This window comes from Corylus avellana, chromosome 4 (assembly GCF_965113065.1).
Source record: "Corylus avellana chromosome 4, dhCorAvel1.hap1.2, whole genome shotgun sequence".
Lineage (NCBI taxonomy): Eukaryota > Viridiplantae > Streptophyta > Magnoliopsida > Fagales > Betulaceae > Corylus > Corylus avellana.
The window spans coordinates 7,689,467-7,709,997 of NC_142493.1; the positions used below are offsets into that span (position 1 = coordinate 7,689,467).

The following is a 20,531-nucleotide window of genomic DNA, read 5'->3' on the forward strand; positions in this document are numbered from 1 at the left end:
TTCAGCAGTCCCCTATATCGGACTATGACAGTGCATTTTTGGCTTTAGCCTCTTCGCGGTAGTTGCTGCTAGTTCCAAATGGGGATTTAAATAGGCTTGCCTTAATCTGTGTCCATTTGCTTATGTAAACACCTTGTGCGGCCCATTGAGAGGACCAGGTCATTTATTTGTCTCATTTCTTAACTATTGTAATTATTTTTGTGCTGTTTTAGTTTGTTTTGAGTCTATTGTTGGGGAGCCCACCCTATTTTCATTTTTAGGATCACTCACTTCTTTTTCCATTTGGATCAGAAGTGGGATGAATCCTTCCCCGTAACTCTTTCCTTATTCAATTAGAAAAAGAAAAAAAAAATGTTAATAACGTAAAGTGACCAATCCCTCTCTCTAGATCTCTCTTTTGTGTAAAAATGACCAATGCAAATGTATCACCAAGATGTTAATAACTTAGATTGAATGTCATTTTCAAAGGTCCAAACCCCTCTCTCTCTCTCTCTCCCTGTAAAAATGACCAACACAAATGCGTCTCCAATGATGTTAATTAGGGGTAAAAATACGGATGTGGATGCAATAATGCAGTTATTACTTTTAGGTATGCCATCCGCGCAATTATTAAATGCGGTTATTATCCATTATCTGTATATGAGGTAATAAGCAATTTGAAAAATAATTGGTGTCATTAATTTGCCCATATTTGTTTTCTATTTTCTCCTACAAATTCAATAGATTAAACATAAGATTCGTGGGATCCACCATTGACTAATTATGTGAAGTCCACATAAGTCTACAAATCTAATAGCTTATTTGTAAGATAATATGTGAGAAATATGGGCAAAATATTTACACCAATCATTTCTGTAAGCATTTTTTGCCTTAAAGTTCAAATTTTTGCTTGTAATAAATACAAAAAGACATTATCTATAGTTGGACACTATTATTCAAATCACACTTGCTAATCATTTTACCATAAATTATAAATCCGACAAGCATATTAAAAAAAACATAAATAAAATCTAAATGTAACACATTCATAACTGAATGTTGATGGCAATACACCCACCCTGTGGCGGAGCCAAGAATTGATTTTAGTAGCGGCGACATTAAAATAATAAAATAATATTTATTTTTTATATATTGTATTTTTTATAACATAAAAAAAAATACAATTAAAATTTAAAATAAATATTTAATAACACAATATAAAAAATTTATCCTTTATGAAGCCTATATGACTATCATTTATTTAATGCTTATCCTTTAAATCTTCCTTTCTTTTTGTCAACCCAAATTCACTGCCATCCAAAAATCCAACCTTAAAGGAGAAATTGTAGGAAATAGTACTAGGGAATTAGTTCATTGATGTGTTATTCGACTATTGTATTGTTTGAAAACAATAAAAAGTCTAGGGACTTACTAAATAATGAGCATGTTTGAGATTACATAGGAAAATAAAACTCTCTAAAATTTTACCACTGAAAAACTTTATATAGCGGTTTGGTACTATGTGTCTTAAGTGTTTTTTTTATTTTACTACTAATGTTTTGTAACAAAATGAAAAGAAAAAAAAATGCATTTAAAAGCAAAAATGATAAAAAAAAAAAAAAAAAAAAAAAAAAAAGTTATTTTTTTTAGGGTAAAGTCCACTTAACCCCCTCAAACTATCACCTAATGACAATCTACCCTCCAAACTATCAATTGCGACAATTTACCCCTCAAACTACCAAAACAATGACAATGTACTCCCAATTTTAACAAAATGATGAAATTACCCTTACTAAAATAAAAACTAAGATACTACAATTTAATTTTTTTAAAAAACTTTTAAGTGTATTTTTGTATTGAAAATTTTATAAGGGTAATTTCGTCATTTTGCTAGCATTGGGAGGTACATCGTCATTGTTTTGGTAGTTTATGGGATAAATTGTCCCAATTGATAGTTTGTGGGGTAGATTGTCATTGGGGTGGTAGTTTGAATGGGTTAAGTGGACTTTACCATTTTTTTTTTAATTTCATTATAGCAAAATAAATGGTTAATGTGATTTTTTTTTTCAAAAAAAAAGAAAAATTAATTGCCATAAGAAACTATAGTAGTTGTTAGGGCGGATAGAGAAACAATATACTTTTTGCACATTAAATACAACACGTGGTATTTTGAAAATTTTGACAAAATTTAACCAAAAAATCCTAATAAAAGAATATGGTAATTGAAAAAAATTAAGAATTCAATACCCATAATTGAAAATTTTTAAACTTTGGAAGTAGTGTCTAAACAAGTGAAAGTTTATGGAGGTTTTCTGAAGTTTTTTGTTTATTTTCTTTTTCATTTCTTTTTTTTTTTCTATTCAAAAAAAAAAAAAAAACAAAAAAAAGATTACATGGAAGCAAAAACCAAGAGGAGGTAGACTTCTCAACATAGGGCCCAAACAAAAATATTGTGCCTAAAATAAGTACAACAAATTAGGAAATGAACCAAAAAAGGGAAGGGAGAAGGAAGGGAGGCCGCAACCAAGGTCCATAGTCATGCAAGCAGCCAGCCGGGGAGGTCTCATTGGGAGACAGATAATTTTCTCTGAGAAAAAGTGAGAGCTTCTCTCACTAAAACTAGAGAGAGAAGCATATAGGTATCTTCAACTGGAACTTAAATTCAAAGGTGAGAAAGATGGACAAACTACCCAATTAGGTAAATGAAAAAAAGTGGAAAGCATAAACTGGATTTTGTTTCACAGATAATATCAAAATTTTTTTTTTTTTTTTTTTTAGTAAAAAAAAAAAAAAAACTGATATTAAACTGAGAATTTATTTAATAGCACCAGGCAATACTGGCTATCTAACTGTACAACTAAATCTTAAAAACAATGAAAGTTCTCAAGTCAACACTGAGTACATTTATTTTTGACAGAAAACTTCAACTTGAAGTATTATTCCAACACAGTTTTTAACTATTTTTTTTTTCTTTGCACATGAACTCTTCCTAGTACCTGAAATTTACAGAGTCTTCTTATGTAACAAAGGGTCAGAAATGACTTGGGGCTTGAAATCTGGCTTCAAATAATTAGCAAGCAACTCTGCATACACCTCATACCGGGCAGTCATTCGGAAGCCCCACTTGTCTTTTAGCTGTCTGCAGAGGTTAAGATCCATGTCTGAGATCAACAAGCCATCCCTATTGCGGGAAAGAGATGGAGTGCAAGAAGCATCTGGGGCACTAAAATGGCTGGATCCATAAAAGTGCCCAAAATCTGCATGTTGTGGCTTTCCATCACCCGAAGTGAATGGATTGGGGAATATCTCAGTCCCAACTCGGTTGATTGACCCAACAAAGTAACTGTTTGCTATTGCAGCATTTCGGGCCTGTAAAAAAGCACAAGATAATATGTCAATTTCAAGTAATTCTATTAAATAGTTTCCTGTACAACTGCCATGTAATTGAATGACAAGGCAAGAGCTTGTAAAAAAAAAAAAAACCCTGATTCAAAGGATGATTTTTACAGTAACGTCATCCTGTTGTACAAGAGTCTATTAAATAACATTACTCGTCAATTATGTTACATCTACAATACCATTATCAGAATATATAATTGCAACATGAAGAAGCTTTTGATATATCATGTTATTTACTGCTAAGAAGACTATTTAACTATCGTTATTCCTAATGTCAAGGTGCCAAAGTTTAAAGAAAGCATAACATCTCAGAAGCAAAATCAAGATTCAAAAGAGAGAAATCCATCACAAGAAAGTGAATTTTTATAATAAAGAAAATGGATAGAGAATGACCTCGATGGGCCACATTGGTTCACTGAGTTCGCCAACAGTAGCAGAAGGGTTGAAAACAATTTCTGCACCGTTCAAGCCGAAAGCTAACCAATTCAAAGGATGGTGCCTCCCATAACAGATATTAACACCGATCTTTCCATAAGCCGTCTCAAAAACAGGATGCCCTGTGTTGCCTTCCATATAATATGTGCTCTCGTTGAAGTCTCCAACTCTTGGTATATGGTTCTGCCAAAAAAGCTAATTCCATTATGTCCTCCAAAAAATAAAAAATAAAGATACTGTAACAGCAGAAACATTATTTAGCTTACTTTCCGATGCTTGCCAATTATGTTGCCATGATTTCCAATTATAACAGCAGTGTTCCAAAGAGTCTCTCCATGATTGACATCCCTCTCAAGAATTGAACTTATAATGACCATATTAAATTTAAGTGCAAGATCCTGAAGAAATCGTGTTGATTCCCCATCAACAGGCTCTGCAAATTCACACCACCTCTTCTCTCGCGTACAAAAGGCAAATGGCATCATCCATGCTTCCTGTATTAATTTTTTAAAAGAAATGTTACAATTTCAGACTTGAGATGGAAGTGAATCAATAAAAGTATTTCGAGCCACATGCCATAACTTACTTGCAGGCATACTATGTTGACTCCTGAAGAACCAGCCACCTCGATGATTGGCTTTAGTTTCTGAAAGATAGCCCTCTTTTGGTCCAGAAAGGGGGCAGTTGTTGGAAGAGATATAGAGTTTTGAATAAGACCAACCCTAACAACTCTAGGTGCTCTCAGTAATTCTTTGTCAGCATGAAAGCAGAAAGCCTGAAAGGATTAATATGAAAATTCATCAACAATGTAACAGCAAATATTTAAGGATTGTCATCTGATACTAATAACACGCATATGTTGCATGTAGAATTCCTAAAAAGTCCTGTCTCCACATTTTACAACAAAATCATATTTCTTCATCCCACATTATGTGTTCTCCTTTTTAGTCTGTCCCAAACTAGATGAAAGTTTCTAATAATGAAAGTGTATCCATTTATCTTCCTATGAACCCACATTTTCCCAAATTTTAACTTGACCTATTTTAAAAATTTGAAACTACATTTCTTGCCCCGTCTAAGACCATTTGAGCAGTGTTTGTTTCCTTAAAATGCATGCGATTTGTAAACTTTCAAAAACTGCAGGACGGATGGATTATACTTAAATAAAAATTCTAAAACTGAACCACCAAAGCAACAGGCAGGACAAATGCCTACCTGAAGGTCAAAATCATGTTCTGAAGAGAGAGCTTTAGTGGATTCTGGGAGAACTATCGTATCAATTGCCCTTCCACAGTTAAGCCCAAGTAGCAAGCGGCTGACTTCCTGCAAAATAGTAATAAAGTTTTAAGAAAATATCCCAAAATGTGTACATGTGGTGAATGCACAACTTCCATCACAATTACAGAAATTTTAAAGTTGTGCATAAGCAAGGAGAACAGGTTAACTTAACTCCCCCACCCCACCCCCGAAAAAAAAGAAGAAAAAGATCAAGTACAAATTAATACACAAAACAAAGAATGAACTAAAATTACATTCCATTTATATTTTTCAATGTATCATATGGATATTCAATCACTGTGATGCGACAAGAAAACTGCTGTGAAAATGTTTTCGATGGATTCATATCTGATAAATATATTCAACAAGCGAATGAAACATGGAGAATGGAACTTTTAATAGATTAATAATCCCAAATTCTTGCTAAAACTACTTCCTTAATGTATTCTTTTGTTGTATGGACTTTTCAACACTAGCAAAGTACTCATGTCAAACAGGTATGCTACACCAAAAAAAAAAAAAAAAAAAAAAAAAAACTTCATTTTACTCTATACATATTGAAGACTTGCATATTTCGGCTATCCAATTATGCTCCTTGGGCCTAAATTCTACAATTTGGCGAGTAGACAAATCTAAAGGCCAGAAAAGCTCTTACAGGCAACATGCTCAATGCAACACCACAAATATTCGACTATGATCTACAAATTGTGGATAATTGAGTTCAAATGCATGCATGGATGGTACTTTCGTGATTGTTTAACAGTAAAAGGATGTAAGAACTAATATACAAATGTCCACATAGTCGACCATATTTAATTCCACTCAGCTAACTATAGGTCCCATAAATTCTGGAATTCTGGTAGCCAGGTTAGCATTGAGATGGTTGGTTTCTCAGATCATCAAAACTAGTCGGACAAAACTGAGTCTTTCTACAGTTGGTTAAACAGATATGATCCATAGTATGGTTGCTTCTAGTCCTTGTGCTAAATTTAGAAAGACTTATTTCCCACATGATCTTTCTGGGCCGATTTTCACTGCAGAGGAACCAAATCCTTAATCAAATAGTTTTGCTTTCTGGGTTCAGTTTACACGGCCACAACAATTGCAGATACATATAAAAACCAAATCCTCCAAATCAAAATTCTAAATTTATTAAAAAACTCCAAATTTATACTGGGTTTGCAACCAAATCCACGAATTTCAGTTCATTCAATAAAACCAATACTTTCTTATTTCAGTTCATTCAATAAAACAATTACTTTCTTAATCGTTCCAAATAAACTAGTCGCTGATATAAGGAATCGCCAAGTTTGAAAACACTGAAGCACACTGTAAGTGCAATAGTACAGAGAGTTCACAAAACGAAATTGATCAAACAAAGTTTCGGATCAGATTCAAACCCGTTGAGTCAATGACCCAGATACATATATATCGAAAACTTAGCTCCAGCTGATAAACCCAGAAAAAAAATAAGTGAAAAAAGGGGGGAAAAAGAAGAAGTTAATGACCTGGAAGATCTCAGGCTTGAGGTTTGCGCTCAGGAGAGAGTGAAGTGACTCGTACCCACAAATGGAACCGTCTTTCAGGGACTTGCTTTCTTCCACGCCTTCTCCATTTTTCGTTTCAACCTCCTGGTTTTTCTCCATTTATTTTTTTTAGTTCTTGCACGCAGAGATAGAGGCAGAGAATGGTGGTGGAAATGGAATGAGTTTGACTCGGACGACGAAGACGATTTGTCTCTCTGAATTATAATAGTAAAAACTTTGAAGCGTGGGCTATTGGAAATTATCCAAAGTGGTTGGTTACAGAGTTGCGGTTGTGGGTGCGGCAAATGGACATGTTGTAGTGTTTTGTTTTTTTATTTTTTATTTTTACTTTTTTTATTTCTTTTTACGAGAAAAGAAAAAAAAAAAAAAAAAAAATTACATGAAAATAAAATACAAAGCGGACAAGGCTATTCTTAGAAACATTGAGAATTTGTTAAATAAATGACTTGGCCATCAAAGTAACAGGTACAATCAAAGAAGGCAGCAAAAGTAGGCAAAGTTTTGTAAATAGAACAAACTATGGACTTGCTCAAAAAAAAAAAAAAAAAAAAAAGGAACACACTATGGACCAGTAAGGGACGTGAAGGGATATGACGGTCTTGAGACCCTTCAACTCCATCTGAATTCCTAATGTAGAAGACACAGAAACAGGACATGACCCTCGAAATATCCTTCAACCTTCTCTGAATCTGGGCAAATGGGCAGGTAGTTGCTTACCAGTTCTAATGACTCCAAATAATTGGCAATGCGATTTTGCGAGTTAAAAATCATAAAAATTGTGTTGTTTGAGAATATGTTTTTTTAAAAGTTGTGGATTGAAAATAGAAAATAAAAAATAAATTATACTTTTAAAATGAAGGTAAGTTAGTGTTTTTAAAAACGCAAGACTTTAAGTTAAAGTACAAATTCAAAAGTCAAATCGCAATTTTTTATCAAATGCTTGACTATGCTTAAAAATTTACAATCTCAAAATTTCTTTTTGGTTCTTTTGAGAATCTAGTTATCATTTGGTTATTTCATCTCAAATATATTGTTGAAGTAGATTCAGGAGCTTTCAAAATACAAAGAGATGCGCATTTTGTTTGCGAAAAATTTTCCGTTTGGCATGTAACTTCAACATATAGTTGTCCAAAGCGCGACCTTGTTTTTTCCTAAGCAAAATGAGTACTTTAGAGCATTCAAAATGAGCTCGTTATATATAGTTTTTCTCTAAAAAATCTAACAAAACTCATAAAAATACCCATTTAACAAGCTCCATTTTCTACTTTATATTTAACTCCTATCATAGATACTCCCTACATTCCGAGAGCCAAAAAACTAAAGTTATATAATTTTTTAAGCTTATTTTTTACCCTCCTCTCTCTTGATTGGGTTTAAAACTAATAAAATAATAAAATGTACTTAGAGTAGAAAAAGGTATAAAGAGTTTGATATTTGACTCATTTTAAAAGTGGCTCTCTAAATTTGATAAAACCTCAAATTTAGCTTTTATTTGAAGAGTCTATTGTGAATACTCTAAACTCAACGTACGTGACCTACCATTGAGTTTATGGGAGCGTATTAAGACAAGAGTTACAAGAATTCAATAAACAATAGTTACAATATGGTTGTTTAATGTAAAAGTAAAAGAGACATGTAACATTCAGATTCTTGGAAAGACATAGCCAAGAAAAAGTTTTAATGTGTGGACGTAGGTCATTGGTCAAACTACCCTAATTCTGTGTCTTTCTTTCTCTTTACTATATTTAGATTATGAAACTTTACACACCCAACTTAATGAGAATTGAAAATCATGTTACCAGCCCCAAGTCGAGGCCTATCAGCGGCCAATCAGTTGGCAACACAAGTTGGCTTGATAACCTCTCATTTACGACCAGAATTGGAATGTTGGCTGTTATGACCGTAATGGGAAAACGGCTACTTTTGGCCAATATCGGCTACTTTTGGTCTGAACTTGGACGATAAGCATACTCCGACAATGAAACATATGTTCAATTCAACGGTTACACATTACGGAAGAGTGATTGAGAAGAAAGAAAGAGACATTATCCATAAATACCGAATTTTAATTTGTAATCCATGAGAAGAGAGGAAAGATGTTCCGTGTACGTAACAAGATGTTATATGTGAACAAAATCAGCAGAAAATAATCAAAAGAAATATGATATATATATATATATATATATATATATATATATATATATAGTGGTTGACGAAGGAGTTTGTTTTAAAGACGGTGGGGGTAGCCATGCATTGAGAAGAAAACAAAATAAAAGATTAAAGAAAAACGGTAGTTGTGCCTTTAGAAGGCTTTGGTACAATGTTAAAATTATTGAGAGGTATAAAAGAGCGGAAGAATAATAGAGAGCAGAAGCAAACAAGAGACTACATTGTATTAATGTAGTGTTATATGAATAAATACATATGCCTCTATTTATAGAGATGCTACGAGTGATAGGCAAGTAACCCTAAACTAATTAAGGTAGGGAATAAACCCTAATAAGAAAGACAAGAAACCCTAGAATAATATATAAAATATTTTAATATCCCATCAAACTCAACGTATAAAATTGAGGTTGGAAATATAAAGGAATTTTTTTTTTTTTTTTTGCCGGGAAAGTTGCAGTGTAGTGGCCGGAGTTGGGGCGGCCAGTGGCGGAGGACGGCGGCTAGCTGCCAAAAGTGGCTGATGGTGGCAACTGGGCTGAAGCCTAGTTGTGTTTGAGCTTTGAATCCATTGGAATGGATTGGACCCAAAATCTTGGGCTTGAGCTTGGATTAGAGCCTTATAGGCTTGATTTGGGCAAATTATATGGGCCATAATTTTGGCCGAAACTTATGGACCATTGCATATGGTCTGACCGCAAATAATATGAACCTGGTCTAACTCGGTGGACTAGGTTGACTAATTTGGACCGGTTTGGAGAGATTGACTTGGTTTGGGATCGGTTTTAAACCCGATGACCCGGCTTAGAAACTGGTTTTGGACGGGGTTGGAAAGCCTGTTGAGGTGGCGCGCTGAGAGGTTGCTGAAAAGAAAATGAGATACTGGAGTGTGTATTACATGCGCCTTCACTGGCGGCCACGCCTTGGCGCGTGAAGCCCACACACAGGAGCTTCGACAGGTGTGTGGTGGTGCATCCGATCTCCGATGGTGGATTTTCGGACGGTTCCAGGACAGCCGGTGGCAAATTTGTTGAATGTTCTGAGGACAAGGCTGATCCATCAGACGTGGCGGCGCGTGGCGGAGATCGAAATTCCGGCAGCTTCTCTAGGCAACGCGTGTGGGCGGTAGTGGTGCCTTTATAAGGCTTTGGTACATGTAAAATTTCATAATCTAAATATAGTAATGAAAAAGAAAGATAATTTTACGTGACCTGAGATTTTTTACTATGTAAAGAATTTGACGTAGCTCGCATTTTTCGATTCCGACTATGTTGCCTGTTGGAATCGGAAACCACCAAATTCCGACCCCTACGGTCCATAACCAGCCTAACTATACAATCAAACATTGAACACCAACTTTAAAAAAATAAAAAAGAGGAAAAAAAAACATTGGATACCCTAAGTATATACAACCATTGCCAACTTAGGTTGCCATACAGGTGTCTCCTACACAAAAAGTCAACGGGTGATGAATGGTTCTGATAAATCTCCAAATCCAACAACCAGTCAACCTTTTCTTCATCACAAAGCAGCGGTAAAAAAACAAGAACTAATACTTTACGACCTTTAAAAGATTAATCTTAAAGTATTAATTCTTGTTCTTTTATGCCAAGAAATTAATTAAATCGTATCAATATTTTATGAAGCTTTTTATTGAATTTTTAAAAATGATATTAACTAGATAATTCAGATATCATCGCAACTCCTTGCCCTTAACGATCTTCCACTGACACGTGTCCATAGAGGTCCACAAACTGACACGTGTCTGACACGTGTCAGTTCTCAACTGAGTTCCTTGAATAGTGTTTTTTTTTTTTTGTTTGTTTTTGTTTTTGGAAACTATTTATGTGTTTTTGGATCTTATCTTATCGTACTACAAAATTGATTGATGATGAAACAACTTATGATTGTAACCTTACTCGAAATATCAGATACAGCCTACAGGTGTCAAGAATTCATTGGAAGGGAAGGCTCCAAGTGGTAATATTGGAACATTCCCATGCCTTCTTGAACTCACCTTTTGAACCACGTACGATGTATCGTAACTTTCTGGTTTTAATATATTGAAAAGTTGACGTTGTTTTGTAAGTTTGAAGCCCTATAATATCATTCATGTCTGGCTACCACCACGTCTTACAAAAGATCTAATAAGATATTTGCCAAAAGCGAATGGAATGATTCACCACCTCATATGGGAAAAACATCACCAATTGATTTCTATAAAGTTAATTGAGATGCAACTATTTGATAAGGTTAACGGGGGGAATCGGCTATGGAGCTATAATAAGGGATCATAAGGGAGACCTGATAGCAGTTAAAAGTCTGACTAGGGAGGAGACTCTAGAACCAATTGCAGGGCTGTAGAGACTCATGTCTTAGATATATTGTTCTGGAGGGTGATGCGCTCCAAGTTGTTAACGTTATCAAATCAAGCAGGAGAAATTAGAGCAAATATGGGCAATTAATGGAAGATACTCGAGCCGTACTTAAAATGGTGTCCATTTGACACGTAGTTCATGTCAAAAGGGTGATAAATTTTGCTACTTATAGTTTAACTGAAGTTTAAAGTAGTAGTTAAACATGCCATAAATAAGGTTTGGATATAAGAGTTTCGTCCGTGTATTTTTAATATTGTTCTTTAGTGCAAACTACTCTAATTTTCTAGGATCCGGCTTGCATGAGGTAGTGAAATGCATGCGGTTGCCCAAAACGGAAACGTTTTGGGCACTAAAAAGTTGTTTTCTTTTAAAAAATAATAAATAAATTATTAAAAATTATAAATTATAAAAAAAATCAATCATTAAAAAACTAAAAATATTTAAAAAAAAAAAACTAAAAAAATATATATATATATATATATATATATATATATATATATAAAACCCAAAGCCACCCCTTGCCCAAATGGGGTGGCCAGCCACCCCTTGCCCAAATGGGGTGGCCGGCCACCCCATTTGGGCACCCCATGGCCATTGGGGGTGGTCCGGCCACCCCCAAAGGCCTTGGGGAGGTCCTGTAGGCAAATCCCACCAATCATTTTAGCCCCCATTTCTACCGAAGAGTGAACTTTCGTCCCTCCGCAATCCCCCAGCTATGGCGGACCGTGATCTCTCCTCACCTCGTGCTCTTCGAGGTGTCCTTAATGGTGGGGTTTCTGGCGACGAAGGTGGCTCTACAAGGCTGGAAGGACAGGTAGAGCCCCATGCCTAGGTGGAGGTCCAGGATTATGTGGGTAACCAAGATTTGCACTAGGGTTATTCTCTTCTCTTTTGGGTATGTAGGTAATCTGGGTTTTTTTTCTTGTCGTTCGGATTTTGGTTATGCTCTGTTTTTTCGTTTGGTTGGTGGAAAACTGGAGGAAAACACAGAGAATTACCCAAAATTGAGCACTAATTCATTCTTCCTTAACACTGAGAATTACCCAAAAATCAAAGAGCAGGACCCCAAAAAAACTCTCAATCTTTCCAAAACACATTTTCTTTCCATTCCCCAACATTTTCTCAGCAACCAAACAAAATATTCACAAACTCAAGCTAAATCCAGAAAATCAATAGAAAGAAACCCCCAAATTCAATACCCATATGAAATAGGACCCAGAATTTATACCAATTGAAATGGAGTTTGGAGTTTAGAGGGCTCCGGCAATAGTTCACTGGAGCACGCCTGCAAATCCAGTCATTTCCTGCCGGAATGGGGCTGATCACAGCCGCTCAACACTGCCCACGGCACCACCTCTTCTTCTCTCTCTGCCTCTCAGTTCTCTCTCTCCGCCTCCCTCTCTCTCTGAAATCTGTCTGGTTCTCTCTCTCTTTTTTTTTTTTTAGTGTTTTTTAGTATTTTAATTATTATTGTTTTATGATTTTTAAGTTTTAATGAATTTTATATTATTTGCATTTTAAAGCTACTTCGAAAACTATCGCATGCAAGCCAAATCCCTAATTTTATGAGATGAATAATATAAAGATTAAAAAACAAGAAGAAGATAGAATTAGAGAGAAAGAGAACAGGTTCAAAGTGCATTGCCATGCAAAATAGCAAAGACGAAACGTCTTGTTGAGCAACCTTATATAACTCCACTAGACCTTTTGGTAACCATTTGTATACACAGTTGGGCAAAACCCAACTAATACCTTTAACACGTGGAATATTTATTGAAATGAGAGTAAATGATGGAGTCAAGATTTGAACATTTGATTCTAATATCATATTAAATTACAATTTAGCGTATAAACTAAAACTGAGATGAATAGTTAATCAATACTTTAACACTGTCTCTCACTTATGAGTTCAAACTCTTTTTTAATAGATAATGCATAACACGTATAATATTTAATTGAAACGAACCCTGCACCAAGGGTGAAGTTAGCCCTCGGCAGTCTCCAAAATATATATATATATATATATATATATATATAAAAGGTTGAACCCTCTCAAAATTAAATTTTTACCCCAAAAAATCTTTTATATATATATAAGGTTGAACCCTCTCAAAATTAAATTTTTACCCCAAAAAATCTTTTATCATTTTAATCTTTCTCCCCATAAAAATTTTGGTTTCCGTCCCTAGCCCTTTACTTATTAAAGGTACCCGCCAAAACCGGCAATAAACTCAAGCCGATCTGAGATTTTTAAAGGTACCCTTAGGTTGTCATACATGCATGTGTCTTCCACACAAAAAGACAACAGGTGATGGATGTTTCGTGTTTCTGATCTCCAAGTGCAACGGCCAGTCAACCTTTCCTTCAACATAAAGCAGCGGTAAAAAAAAAAAAAAATTAATATTTACTTTCCTTTAATTTTTTTTTTACCACGTAATTAACTCGTATCAAAATTTTATGAAGCTTTTTATAGAATTTTTAATTAAAAAATTCAGATATTATTGTAACTAACCGTAAATTTTGACCCCTTGCCCTAAACAATCTTCCACCGGCACGTGTCCGTAGAAGTACTTAACTTGCACGTGTCAGTTCTCAACTGAGTTCCTTGAATAGCAGGTGAAGAATGTAGAATCCCGCTTTAGAGACTACACAAAAAAAGAAAGAAAAAAAACGCTGAAACGTGAATGAGAGGATTTTGAGGGAGCTGAGACAGCGCGAGAAATGTCGAGAGACGGAGAGGAAGAGAGTGTGGAGGAGGGGGCACCTTCGAGCGGCATCATCAGAGTGAGAGCGAGGCATGACCCTTTTCTGGTGGTCTGTAGGTGTTTCAGCGTCATCACCGCCGCCGTCGCCCTCCTCTGCATTGCAGTCAATGTTATGTCCGCCATTCGATCCTTCGAGAATGGATCTGATGTACTCTCTCTCTCTCTCTCTCTCTCTCTCTCTCTGTGTTTATGTGTATATTTTCGTGTATGTGTAATTGGAGTGGCTATGTGGTGATTGTAGATATTCGATGGGATATTTCGGTGTTACGCGGTTCTGATTGCGTGCTTTGTGGTTCTGGCTGAGACGGAATGGGCATTCATACTGAAGTTCTGGCAGGTTTGCTTTGTTGATTTGCGTTGTGAATTGTTGTTTTAACGAATTTGAATTTGAATTTGAGTTTGAATTCTATTGGTAGTTGTTCTTTGGAGCAATTTCTCACCCTTAATTCTTGATTCGGCTTTCATTTCTTTAACTCTTCCCTTTATGTGTGCACTTTTTTATTGATAATTCTCCTTATAGTAGGGAAAATATATGTGTACATGTGTACGCACATATTGTTATGAAGAAAACCAATGGGCAATGGACCACTGTTTTGGACGTCTTTTACAATGGTTTAAATTTACCCTTTTGGTGGGCGGACAGCTGCCAGAACAATTGAATTTCACTTGGAAGTGGAAAAGATTAAACATGGTTTTTGAGATGTTGAGCATTTGCCTTTTTAATTTAATTACCAAATTTGATGTTTTTGAATATGAAATTTCTGATTGAGACCTGAAGTTGCTAAACACAAGACTACCAAGGCAATTATTAATCCAGTTACCATAGTTATCAATACCAAAACCACAAAAATATAAAATGAAACAAAACACAGGTTTTGGTAACGAAGTGGAAACTTTTTAAAGAACTATTCAAAAGTAAAACCACGCTAGGGCTAGCCAACCCTAAAGTAGCCACCATAGAATACTTATTTACAGATTGATCTTACTTATAAAACCTTTGTAACTCCAAAGACTCAATTTGTAACCTCGACAAACAACGCATTCACTTTCCACCACAGTGAAGACTTTTGGCCTTCTTCTACATAGATCACCATCACAAACAAACCTTGTCTGTTGCAACCCAAAACTTTGGTGGTTGAAGGTTTTCTGTGATTTGGTTGATAAAATCAAGCAGAGGAATCAAATCTGTTTAGCTCAAAAGGTGTTTAGGAATGTTTCTAAGAACAATGCAAAATAGCCTCTAGGTCTTATGAAAGTTGTAGGTCATTAGGCTTATATGGGTAGGGAGAAAACAAAGGTTTTAAAGCAAAGTTGGCTAACAATTAAATTGCCAGAGGTTGTCTCCTTCGAATGGAACTAATTCTCGTTCGTATGCAAGGTTTCATAGATTCATTGCCGATTTCATCACCTCAGCTGAACAAGCTTCGATTGAGCTTCTTAGGTTTCAATCTTAAGACGATGACTGGTTCGATTGATTGAGCTATTGATCAAAGTCTTCCAAACTTCAATTCTTGACTTTTGTTGACAACCCATTTTAAGTCAGTAAACATTAGAATTAGAAAATGGTCGTGAAATACAAAGTTGTAGCCCTTTGAATCGGCTTTCTACGCCACCAGGGTTGCCGTCATTTGATACCAAAATCAAAAGATATTGTCGTTTTACTCTGACTAGGCCATTACTGGACAACATTCATAAACTTGAATTTTTCATGTCTTAAACCAACTTTTACAGCGACTTAACTTGTAACACCCCACCCTAAATGATATAATATTGTCCGCTTTAGGCCAAGCCCGCACGATTTTATTATTAGGTTTACCCCAAGGCCTTATACCATTTAGAGAGAGCATGCTCTATATAAGCACATTCCCTTTCTCACACCCAGGTAATGTGGGACGCCACAATCACCCCCTCTTGGGACCCAGCATTCTCGTTGGCGACTCTTATGGGCTTGTGCACGTTCTCCCCATCTCAGGCTGAGTTCGGCTCTGATACCATATGCAATACCTTGCCCTAAATGATATGATATTGTCCGTTTTTGGCCAAACTCACACATTTTTATTATTGGGTTTAACCCAAAAGGCCTCATACCATTTAGAGAGAGCATGCTCTATATAAGCACATCCCCTTTCTCACACCCAGGCAACGTGGGACGCCACATAACCCTTAACTCAACACTAAACATTACAACCCAAAAACCATGTTTTAACACATGAATTGCCAATACAAAAACACAACCTAACGTACTTGTTGCACATATAGAAGGAAGTATGGGTTTGTGATTCTTTGATAGATAGTAATTGGTTGGGTTGAACTAGTATTGGCATGTTGGTAGTTCAATTTGACATGAAATTCACCTGTTTGAGAGTTCAGATTGTAATTTCTTCTTACCGATCGACTGCGCGTTGCAGTATTATTAGGTTTTATGAAATGCTTTGATCTTATTATGTTCACATTGTAATCTTATGGTGGTTGAGTGATAGGAACATTTTCATTTGATGTTGAAACTATTATTTATTTATTTATTTGGGACTATTGGCACTTATTTTCTGGTGTTAGCATAGTTCTTCCTTCTCTTCATTGTTTTAGGACAGGTGGGAAGTGTGGTGTGTTTGAACGTTGTTCTAAGTGCATCTATCTTATGCATGATTAGGCTCTTCTTAATTCTTATATATATATATATATATATATGCAGAGGGGGAAGGGAGATTCCTTATAGTAATATATTACTCGTGTTTAATCAAGATTCCTTTTATTTTAGTGAGGTATCAAAACCAACCTTCAATCAAGGGTGTTCTCTTCCAGCGTAAGGCATGCCAAAGAGTCAAAATATCCACATGATATGATTTGTGGAAATGAAAACTTGGCACTGTAATTCAAGAAACTTAGAATTCTTTATTATTAGCCATTTTAATAGCTTGTAAAATCTTATGGTCCTTGATTCGATTCTTGATCTGATCATAGAAACCTTCCCATCGATCTTAGCTAGGATCCCGATTTTAACAACCCGTTATTATCATAATTATAATCATCACTGATTTGTATGTTCCTCAATTGGAAGTTGCCACCTATGTAATCTGTTGTGCCTGGGGCAACTCCCTCAGAGGATGGAAGAAGGGTGCTGTGTTAAAAATGCTAATATAATCCTTGTACCAATAAAATGAAAAAAGTAGTATACATAAAAATATTAACTGGCAACTATCCTTTTTAATTTCGGTTCTAGTTGCTTTTGTCAGCATTGACAGCATAACGTTCACATGCACCTACCTTTTTTTTTTGGATAAGTAACGGTAGAATGCACCTACTAGTACCTAGCAATGTTTTGTTGTTTAATTAATATGCCGAAGCATGTGCCTGATTATTATTTATAGACCTTTATGAAATCCAAATATCTGACCAGATACGTGTAATCATTTTGATAATTGATCTTACTTATCAAAAAGATCACTGATCTCATTATCTCATTTAATATTTCTGTCACCATTTTTGCAGGTGTTGGAGTATTGGGCTGGTAGGGGTATGCTGCAGATCTTGTATGTCTACAATTTAGTAATAATTTCGTGTTTTCTGCCTGTATATTCCCTCTCCTTCGCAATGTCTTGATTACTGTTAGATTCCCAAGCCCAATTAACCCAAACCTCAGCCATTATTTCAAACCCTACAATTTTATCTTTAATAGTTGGGCTGGTGAGTTGTGTTTGATTTGAGCCGGCGACAAAAAGAGCAGCTTAGGTTGGTTGGTTAGTCTGTAAGACTGTAATGCAGCCAAACTCATTTATAACTAACACATGACCAAACCACATAAGCAGGATATATAATTAGAACTCTCAAGAAATTATTAGACTTTCTCTATAAAGTACTTTTAGATTCATTTTATACACAATCTGACTGAAAAATACATCTTATTTGATTTCTGAATTCATGAACATTCTCTCCAGTGTTGCTGTGATGACAAGAGCTTTCCCTGACTATTATGGGGTGCGGAAGGAGCTTGTTCTTCTTCAAAACATATCAAGTTATATGCTTCTTGGTTGTGGTGTAGTGTATTTAGTTTCGGTAAGATAATGAAAAGCACATATTTTTAATTCAGGAGTTACATGTGCATAAGTGTATGTGTGTTTTTTCCCCTCTTCCAACAAGCTGGCATATATATGGAGCAGCAACTCATTCTGTTCAAATTTGTAAAACTGAATGTTTGCATCTCTTGATAAAACTATTTTTCTTACTCAATTCAAATAGGACTCATACTTATTGTCGCTCCAATTATTCAATGATGCCTTTCCTGGTTGAGGTCAAAGAAGTAGTCGACTAATCAATAAGCTATATCAGTCTCCTTTTATTTCTTATATCTTCTGAGTTTGTTGAGCAATGAGGTCACAACAATTTCTATGCCCTATATGTAACCTATTGTCTTTTATGATCTAGTGTTTTAGTTGAGTTTTGCAGAAAATCTTGTAGTTTAGCTTCCTTTTCTTTTTATTTTTTATTTTTTATTTATTTTATTTTATTTTAAATTTTATAAGGTAACAATTTCATTTCTTGATACCTGACCCAATTTCAAGGGACTTCTGTGCATTGGACGCCTTAAACGTTTTCGGCAGCAGAAAAAGATTTCAAGGGACCAAGCAGTGAAGGATCTGGAGGTAAGCTATTATGTTACCATAGTTCCATAAGTGACTGAGATATCAGACAACATTATTGGTTGGACTTTTCCTTTCAGGATTGTTTTTTGTTTATGAATTGTATGTTGCAGTGTACATCAATTTATCAAGTTTTACTCATGACTTAGATTTATATTTGGAAAAGTGGAAAAAAGGAATATGAGGCTTTTGTGTTATCACATCTTTCTAGTTAAGCTTGCAAGTTGAAAATTTTAAACCTGCTATTGATGACAATATCTTAAATCTTGGATTTCAATTGGTAGGATTTAGGAGAGTCTACAAATTATGAGGCTGGTATTTAGTTCATTTTTCCAAAATACTTTTCCTACTGAAAGCGTTGGACGAAGTCTTTTAACTATATTTGGTTTATGTCAGCTCATCAAGATGCTTTGTGGTACTTAGAAAGGTCATTACCTATCATTGGTCCCACCAAAGTGGGTTTCTCCTATGTATAATAATAAGGAATATCTCTTAGGTAGTTCCGGATATATTGTAGTGCCAAAGAGGCTGTGTTTATTACTAAAAATTTTTGCAGGTTACGTCAAGTTCTACTTTTCATCATCTTATTGAAAACATGGATGGAAAGTAATCACTATTTAATTCCCCCTTTGGTTGTTTTCTAAAATTTGTAATGTGTTATCAGTTGGAACACATTAAAATTGTACATTTTAGAAGGTTAATGACCTCATGAAAAATCATATGTAATAAGTAGGCTTCTGTAATTAGTGAGGGGGCTCCATTATGCTGTTTACGGTGATAACACTGGAGGGTTGGATTTTACACCTTCTGTGTCTATAGCCGATTCCTTTGAAGGCCTGTTGACTGGTGAAACAGGCTTAAAGTTTCACAAGTTAGATTTGAAGCACTTAGCAGAATGAGTGGATGGCAGATGAACATAGGGCTGACAATTTTTTGTACGACCTATGAACTCAACGCGAAATTGGCAGGGTATGGTCGAGACATCGTGCTCGTTTAATTAGATGGGTTGGGTTATGGTTGATCTATATAGTCTTATATTTATGTTTTAGAATAATATGAACCCAACATGCAACATTTAAGACTAGTAATTTTCGACATGATCCAAGAACCCTACACAAAATTAATGGGCTAGGGATGAGAGATTTGACATTTTTAATTAAATAAGTTGGGTTAGAGTTGATCTATATAGTTTTATACCCATATATCAATACGACCTAAACCTAACATGCAAACATGAATTGCCACTCATAGTTGAATGTAGTTTTGGAATGATGTTAATTCTTTTCCTTCAGCTGTATGTATGTTGATTTGGTGCAGAAACTTTGCTGTGTTAACTTGCTTTGCTGACAATCACAGGAATTGGCGCGGCGTAGAGAGGAGCTTGAACAATTGCTTATTGTGGAGAGGGTGTGAGACGATTTGCATGAGTAGGCCAAGGATATTGAGGTTACCAGAGGCAAGGAAGCCAAAGTGTGGGAAATCTGTCCTTTTGAATTTGTATTTTTGTTGTACACACTAGTTTGTGTCATTGTTTGTGAATGCCACTCAGTTGCCATCTTGGAATTGAATACTTGGCAGGAGTCTAATAATTCTGTATACTTGTACAGTTAATGCAAAAATGCGTTTTGTGCTCGGTTTGGATCAACTGCTAGCAATCATAAAAGGGTGGCTGAACAACCTTTAAATGGCTAGGGAGTGGTTTGGTCACTCTCAAATCGGTTATAGAGATGGTTGAAACCACCCTATTTTGTTTTTTGTAATATTTTTTTAAAAAAACAATATTAATGAAGCATATGAGACAACTGTTATATTGTGAGTGGACTTGACGTGATACTGTTAAATTATTATAAAGAATATGGATGGAAGAACTGTGTTTATCGGATGAAGCTAGATACCATCTACGATACTTTTTGAAACCAAATGATTTGTTTGATAACACGTTTTTTT

At 35.3% G+C, this 20,531-nt stretch overlaps 2 protein-coding genes across 4 annotated transcripts; one reads left to right on the top strand and one right to left on the bottom strand.

Moving 5' to 3' along the window:
- Window positions 1–2,775: 2,775 nt before the first annotated feature.
- Window positions 2,776–6,835, bottom strand: LOC132177846 (beta-ureidopropionase). Of its 2 annotated transcripts, none has more exons than XM_059590317.2 (6): window positions 6,600–6,835; window positions 5,029–5,136; window positions 4,400–4,588; window positions 4,080–4,307; window positions 3,772–4,008; window positions 2,776–3,348 (listed from the first exon to the last, which is right to left on the bottom strand). In XM_059590317.2, exons 1-6 carry the CDS (start codon window positions 6,735–6,737, stop codon window positions 2,983–2,985), a joined length of 1,266 nt encoding a protein of 421 aa, XP_059446300.1. In that variant the 5' UTR covers window positions 6,738–6,835; the 3' UTR covers window positions 2,776–2,982. The 2 variants fall into 2 exon arrangements, with proteins under 2 accessions (XP_059446300.1, XP_059446301.1); XM_059590318.2 differs by having other exon boundaries at window positions 3,772–3,996; window positions 6,600–6,834.
- A 6,984-nt stretch (window positions 6,836–13,819) lies between these two features.
- Window positions 13,820–20,392, top strand: LOC132177812 (vacuole protein). Of its 2 annotated transcripts, XR_015911849.1 has the most exons (7): window positions 13,820–14,095; window positions 14,189–14,284; window positions 17,437–17,477; window positions 17,883–18,000; window positions 18,507–18,587; window positions 19,941–20,056; window positions 20,192–20,392. XR_015911849.1 is itself a non-coding variant. In XM_088515213.1 (6 exons), the coding sequence occupies exons 1-6, from the start codon at window positions 13,904–13,906 to the stop codon at window positions 19,995–19,997; spliced, it is 585 nt and encodes a 194-aa protein (XP_088371339.1). In that variant the 5' UTR covers window positions 13,820–13,903; the 3' UTR covers window positions 19,998–20,082. The 2 variants fall into 2 exon arrangements, 1 of the variants encoding a protein (XP_088371339.1); XM_088515213.1 differs by lacking the exon at window positions 20,192–20,392 and having other exon boundaries at window positions 19,941–20,082.
- Window positions 20,393–20,531: the final 139 nt, after the last annotated feature.